Source organism: Cynoglossus semilaevis, chromosome Z (genome assembly GCF_000523025.1).
Source record: "Cynoglossus semilaevis isolate Cse_v1.0 chromosome Z, Cse_v1.0, whole genome shotgun sequence".
NCBI classification, from domain to species: domain Eukaryota; kingdom Metazoa; phylum Chordata; class Actinopteri; order Pleuronectiformes; family Cynoglossidae; genus Cynoglossus; species Cynoglossus semilaevis.
The window spans coordinates 9,384,273-9,390,954 of record NC_024328.1 but is presented as its reverse complement, the minus strand read 5'-3'; the positions used below and the strand labels follow the sequence as shown (position 1 = coordinate 9,390,954).

At 39.7% G+C, this 6,682-nt stretch overlaps 2 protein-coding genes across 2 annotated transcripts; one reads left to right on the top strand and one right to left on the bottom strand.

Annotated features, from left to right (window-relative positions):
- The first annotated feature begins 769 nt into the window (after positions 1–769).
- On the top strand, positions 770–3,967 carry LOC103397753 (protease-associated domain-containing protein 1). The gene is made up of 6 exons (XM_008336121.3): positions 770–1,036; positions 1,880–1,980; positions 2,357–2,466; positions 2,578–2,624; positions 3,290–3,410; positions 3,507–3,967. The coding sequence occupies exons 1-6, from the start codon at positions 961–963 to the stop codon at positions 3,625–3,627; spliced, it is 576 nt and encodes a 191-aa protein (XP_008334343.1). The 5' UTR covers positions 770–960; the 3' UTR covers positions 3,628–3,967.
- A 133-nt stretch (positions 3,968–4,100) lies between these two features.
- Positions 4,101–6,253, bottom strand: LOC103397824 (somatostatin receptor type 2-like). The gene is made up of 2 exons (XM_008336218.3): positions 5,112–6,253; positions 4,101–5,039 (listed from the first exon to the last, which is right to left on the bottom strand). Exons 1-2 carry the CDS (start codon positions 5,996–5,998, stop codon positions 5,012–5,014), a joined length of 915 nt encoding a protein of 304 aa, XP_008334440.1. The 5' UTR covers positions 5,999–6,253; the 3' UTR covers positions 4,101–5,011.
- Positions 6,254–6,682: the final 429 nt, after the last annotated feature.

Below are 6,682 nucleotides of genomic sequence, written 5' to 3'. Positions count from 1 at the left end.
CCTGCTGATGTTCGGTGCACTTCCTATTTTAAATGTATTTGTTTTTATTTTTCCTGTGGTTGTACTTATGATCCAGATAAGAGTTTGAAATAGTTCAGAATAAAATTATGTGTGTATGTTAAACCATGTTGAACCATTCTTAATATTGGATGGTGTTCAATGGAGGCATATAAATCAAAGATCAAAATTTGACTGCTTGAAAAACTGACCTTTAAATAAACCCCAGTGCAAAGCAGTGACCTGTGTGAATTATTCATCCGTGGGTGTGACTTCCATCCTCTGACATCCCTGTTGTCGGTTTTATCCATTGTCATTTGTCTCCTGTTAGGCATCTGCCCATCCTGTGACTCTGCTAATTTTAATATTTCCTCCTGTGACCTGCGGAGGTTTTTTGTCCACTTGAACTCTGAATTACTGTTATGACCACTAAAACATTGTTTTCCAAAGACTGGTTCGCGACCCTCAGGTGGGTCGTTTTTTTTCTTTATGTTCTCTCAGGTTTTAAGTGGGTACTACTAAATGAATCTGCACTACAAGGAGAAATAGTTTACATTGACATTGTTTGTTTGTGTGCCCGTTTTTATTAGAATTATGTTATTGTTTTGTTGGTATTTAAATAAGTTCATGTCATCAAAGACTTTTGTGTTGATAAGAATGAAAAGTGGGAGATGGCGGCGGACGTGAAACATGCTCGGACCGCCCCTGTTGAAAGACTACATGGGGGGGGGGGGGGGGGGCGCGGGCGGGCCGCGCAGTCTGTTAATTCGCCCCTGTACTAAGCGCATGCGCAGGAGCAGGAAACCGCATGGAGTGGTGAACCTGCTGCTTTGTTGTTCACTGCTTGAGGTTTTTTGGCGCAGGAAGACTAAAAACACCCTGTATTTGGACACATTTTTAGCTCAGATGAAATCTGAAGCTACGTCGTAGCCTCTACAGTGTGACGATGCAAACGTGGTGAAAATGGCAAATGTGGTTCGTGCCGCAGCCTCGCTTTTGACGATATGGAGTGTTGTCATGCACTTCACTGTGCTGACAGGTAAGACAGGAAGAGCCACTGGGCGATGCTAAACGACTAGTGAACAGCTAAAGTAACTAACTGTAGAATACTAGCTTAACATTTGTTCATACACGAGGTGTAGGTGGGCGGGAGGTAACCGGCTTTGTCACACTTTACGGCACCACTTGTTTCAGTATTGGGTTTAATTATTTGCAGGTGATATGAATTAACTATTGTATAAGAAAAGCGTTCAAGGCGATAATGTGACGTTGTATTTTCAAACCACCATGAGAATTCGTGGAATGTGTAAGCACCTGTATTGGAATCGTAGACCAGTTGTTCTCAAAGTATGGCGCGTGTACCAAAAGTGGCACTTGGGTTCCCTCTAGTGGTACATCAGGTAATCCAATTAGCGGTAGGTAAATGTTTTAGTTGTTAAATACAGCTGTTTCTCTCATTTTTGTAATTAAAAAAATAAGTTTCTTTTGTTTCTGGTTACTGTCTTTCCAGTTCCATTTTTTTTAAAGAAATACATGCATTTATTTGCCAAGTTTGTTTTTGTTTTTACATTTGATATTGGAAATACTAAAAGTAGTGACTCACTGTTTTCATAAATATTAATTGTGCACATTGTTGTTGTTGTTATTATTATTAATAGACATAGAGAAGTTTACATCCATATGAACTATACATGTGTAGTACCAAACACCAAATATATGTATATTTGATATATAAAATCTCTGGTTTTGACAAGTAAAGATGTGTTTACATCACGTTTGTATTTATATTTGCAAGAATATTATTTTTACAGTTACTGTAAATATTATGATGATAAAGTCCTGCCTGTAAAGAATGAGTGATTTTCTCTTGAACTAACTCTAGGTCTTGGGATTCATGAGCTGCTTTATTTTCGGGTCATCAGTCCAGATGACATCAGTTACATATTCAGTGCAGCGCCAGCTAAAGATTTTGGAGGGTGTTTTGTGAGTACTTTCTCTTTTTGTATTTGTTTGATTTACATTGCATTCACCAGAGAAGTAATACTACTTGAGCAAAAACAAAAAAAAACACTAACTACTTCTACTACTACTTCATGTGAAACATCACCTGCATCTGTCTATGATCACTGACTGATTAGCTACAGGTGATAAAATGGACAGTTTTAAACATCTGCAAATGCCTGTAACTTTTTTCTGAATGTATTTCTCACTGTTTGTTTTATTTATTTTATCTTTGTTTTGCTGTATAGGTCAGATAACAACTCATTTACATTTTAATCAAAAATCTGCCGCAGCAAAAGACAAATCCCTTGTTCAAATATTCCTAGTGTATGTGATTTTTCTCTTATTTCTCTGACAGACTTCATTCTATGATGAAATTTTCCTGGTGCCGGCAGAACCAGCGGACGCCTGTTCAGACCTGAAAGACACAGAAATCCTTCAGGGTCAAGTCGTCCTGGTGGAAAGAGGGTCTAACAAAAAATTTAATACATAAAAAACCAAAAAACTTATTTCTTCCTGTATTTTTTAACTTGTATATTTTAACATGATTTTAGTTTTTTCTTTTCTCTCAAACTCCAGAGGATGCTCCTTTGTAGAAAAAGCCCATTATGTGGAAGAGGCAGGAGGTAAAGCTGTTCTTCTTCTTCTTTCGGCTTTGTCACTTTTTTTTTCAGGGTTTGCACAGCATATCATTGATTTTCATCTCTCCCTGTTCTCTGCATTTTCTACTCTGACTCCAACTATCTGCATGTCCTCCCTCACTACATCCATATATCTCCTCTTTGGTCTTCCTCTCTTTCTCCTCCCTGGTAGCTCCATCTCTAACATTCTTCTACCAATGTATCCACTGTCCCTCCTCTGCACATGTCCAAACCATCTCAATCTGGCTTCTCTAGCTTTTTCTCCAAACCTTCCTGTCTGTGTTGTCCCTCTAATGACCTCATTCCTGATCCTGTCCATTCTTGTCACTCCTAAAGAGAATCTTAGCATCTTTATCTCTTCCACCTCCAGCTCCACCTCCTGTCTTCTACTTATTGCTACCATCTCTAAACCATACATCATGGCTGGTCTCCCCATCATCCTGTAAACCTTTCCCTTCCCCTTAGCTGACACTCTTCTGTCACAGATCACTCCTGACACTTTTCTCCAGCTGTTCCATCCTGCCTGTACTCTATTCTTCACCTCTCTTCCACAGTCTCCTCTGCTCTGAACAGTTGATCCTAAGTACCTAAACTCCTGCACCTTCACCACCTCTGCTCCTTGTAACCTCACTATTTCACTGTTCTCACAGGTAAAGCTGTTCTGATTGCTGATAATGCTGTGGACAATGACAATCAATACCTTGATATGATCACTGATGGATCCACAACCAAACCTAACATACCTGCACTGTTTCTGCTGGGACGTGACGGGTAAGTCAGGGGACAAACTCATAGTTGTTCAGTGTCGTTTGATCTGCAAATGACTTTGTGGGACATTATTTCTTCCTTTTTACATGTTTATTCCAGGATGATGATCAGGAGGTCTCTTCAAAGACAATCCCTGCCTTGGGCGGTCATTTCTATTCCTGTGAATGTTTCCTTCCTTGCGTCCTTCCCTTTGAGGCAGCCACCTTGGACACTGTGGTAGATTGTAAATTGAGCCAACAACATGGTCACATGATTTAATTGAACTGATATGTACTATGAGAGACTATTAGATTGGACTTGAATTTGTTAGTTTAGTAGGTGTAGATAGAGAAAGAGACAAAAACTCAAGCAGTTGTTGTCATGTATCTTGTGGAGGATGTTTTTTCAAGTCAGTCTCTTAGCTGTGACAACACTATCAGAGGTGATTGGGGACAACATTGTAAGAAAAGAAAAAAAAAGGATAGGCTTTGCTGATGTACATTGCAAAGTGGCATTGATATAAAAATGTAAAAATGTTAATAAAGTTCTAAATTCCTAATTAAAAAGAACAGTTAACACCTGAGGAGTGAACATGTCCCTCTCTGCGCCAGCTTTACCACTCACAATATAATTAGCCACCTTTTATTAGTCTGGACTGTAACTTTATGTATTGACAGTTTTAGTGAATTGCATAAACATTATGACCATTGTTACTCTTAAAGGAGGTTGTAAAATATTCCTGAATATAAAAAAGAAGTGGAAATTTAGGAAAATATAAGATTTTTTCACTGAAAATTATACAGGTATTTATTATTAATTTTCAGTGAAAAAAGTAAATCATATTTTCTTAATTTCTATCGCAGAATAATAATGTGGTAACATTTCTATTGCAAACCTAATGAAGATTCTAAAAGATGCAAAGACTATTATTATATAATATCTGTTATTCTTTTTGGTAGACTAAGCAAAAAAGCTGTCTTACAGAAAAAAATGACAATCTGAGCATTTAAATATACATTTTTAATTTTCTGTTGTCCAAATGAATATATTTATTTCACATAGATTTGTTTTCATATAAATGGCGAGTGTGTGTGCACATCATAAGTGAATCTTTATACAATCATTTATCATGGTACTGTAGTTTACATTTCATGAATTGTATTATCGAAGCGTATATACTGTCAGCATCTGCTCATTCCCGAAAATGTTTTATTAAAAAAACAAAACAAAAACATTAAAGGGGACGTGGTGACTTCACCAAACATCATCATTAATGTGGCTCTATTGATTGTGAGGTTCATATTTTATTCAACAAGATATAAACACAAACTTCCGGTACTGTTAAATGTTTTTACAAGCTGATTAAAGTTGTAGCAGTTATAGCTGTAGCACAGTTTAGCCCAGATTCTTCCATTATGATTATTTTTACAAATTTTTATTTACGCAAAACAGAAAACGTAATGAACAGAATTCAACAACAATGACAGTAATAACATAATACTAATTGTGTTATTATGTTATTGTGGTAGTGTTAATATAACTACCGTCGCTGTCCGTGGAGAGCAGCCGCGGGTCAGTATGAAGTTCTCGAATGTTCTTCTCATTTCCATGGCCGTTAGGTTGACTTATCTGCGGCTACCTGACAAGAGTCCACTTGGAGGAAAGAACAAACGCAGTAAACACATGTAATTATTTATGTTATTGGTCTCCTACACCTCGTATTACCTCCTCCTGCATCCCGGACACAGTCTCCCCCACAGGTTCCTCACCGTGGCCTCCCTCAGAGCTGGACTCCCCCACAGGTAAACAGCAGGAGTACACACAGCGCTAAAGCGAGCCATGACGGCGAACACGTTGGTGGCCTCGTTCCTAAACAATAGGCCTGCGGCTGGTTTCACGAACCTGATCGAAATATTCACGAACGACGGTGACCACAACACCAAGAAGATGACGACCACGAAAATGATTATCCGCAGCGACTCTCTTTTACTGTCTCTCTCCTCGCCGGGAGGGTCTCTTTTCAGCTGGACCCTTGCGACCACGTACAACTTGATGTTCATGATCACTTTGGTCAGCACGACCGCCTGCAGAAGCAAGATGCTGACCACGTACAGATGCCAAGATTTGGCTACTGGCAGCACGTTCCTGGCCAGCAGATGAGCGGCATTGTAGATCCAGCAGTAAATATTAACACCGATGACGAAGTGACGCGTAATGAAGCGGCTGTAAACGAAAGGGTGACACACTGCGAAGTACCTGTCGAACTGTGCGAACAAAAACGTCAACACGTTCACCCCCAGCAGTGAAGGCAACACGTTGTGAGTTCCGTTCCGGGGCGGATAGCCCTCATAGACGTCGAACAGGCCCAGGTAGTACACCGACAGCCCCACCAGCGTGTCACTGATGCTGGTGTTCAGCATGAACACGAACCGGTTCTGGAGGCGCAGGGCTCTGGTGGACAGGATGCCAATGACCACTGTGCCCGCTGTACACACGGCAGTGGTGGCGAAGAAAACCTGAAAGACGAAGAGGAAATAGTCTTCAGGACTGTCGAAGTCCACAGACAGAGGAACTCCTCCGGTACCGGAGTCGGAGGTGTTGGGGAGACGCATCGTTTAGATGCGTCGGTCATAGAGGTGGCATTGTTTTATACAGTGTCAGACCGGTACCAGTGAAGTCACCACAAGACCTGGTTCTCCTGAGATGACACCCGGCAGTACCAAGAAAGTTTCTCTGGTTAACCCTTCACCTCCCGATGTTGATAATCATGTTTGGAGTACAACTGGAAATACCGTGTACACCACGATACACGCGAACTGTACCTTATCAAGGTCTGTTCAACAAGTATAATGCAGTAAAACACAATCTCTGGGCTTTTGTTTTACACTTTATTATTAAAGAGAAAGGAACATGTGATTTTCTTTTTGTTTTGTGTGTTGCGTTTTTTGTAATCCGAATTTTGAAGTTTGAACACAAGAGAATTTGGTACTTTGGTACAATTTTTTTTTTTTGGTACTTGGTATGTGTGTTGTGAGGTATAACATATACAAACATACTAGTACATATACTGGTATGTGAAAATGAACGTAATATTCATAATAATGTAATTTTTAACATAAATTAGAGGAAAAAAATTGAGCTAATACGACCATTACTACTTCTAAAGGAGTTAGAAAAAGTAGAACACTAAATATATAAATATTTTTTGTGATCCTGAATCCCAGTTTCCTGTGAAAACGTATCGAATTATCGAGGGGGGGGGGAGGGGCGGGGGGGGGGGTGGTTAGTTTTTTGTT

Excerpts from the sequence above, each read along its gene's own strand:
- LOC103397753 (XM_008336121.3), top strand. The coding sequence starts at position 961 with ATGGCAAATGTGGTTCGTGCCGCAGCCTCGCTTTTGACGATATGGAGT. Across the intron at positions 1,981-2,356 it reads AAGATTTTGGAGGGTGTTTT|ACTTCATTCTATGATGAAAT; the intron begins GTGAGTACTTTC and ends TTTCTCTGACAG. Across the intron at positions 2,625-3,289 it reads TTATGTGGAAGAGGCAGGAG|GTAAAGCTGTTCTGATTGCT; the intron begins GTAAAGCTGTTC and ends CTGTTCTCACAG.
- LOC103397824 (XM_008336218.3), bottom strand. The coding sequence starts at position 5,998 with ATGCGTCTCCCCAACACCTCCGACTCCGGTACCGGAGGAGTTCCTCTG. Across the intron at positions 5,040-5,111 it reads TGTCCGGGATGCAGGAGGAG|TGGACTCTTGTCAGGTAGCC; the intron begins GTAATACGAGGT and ends CTTTCCTCCAAG.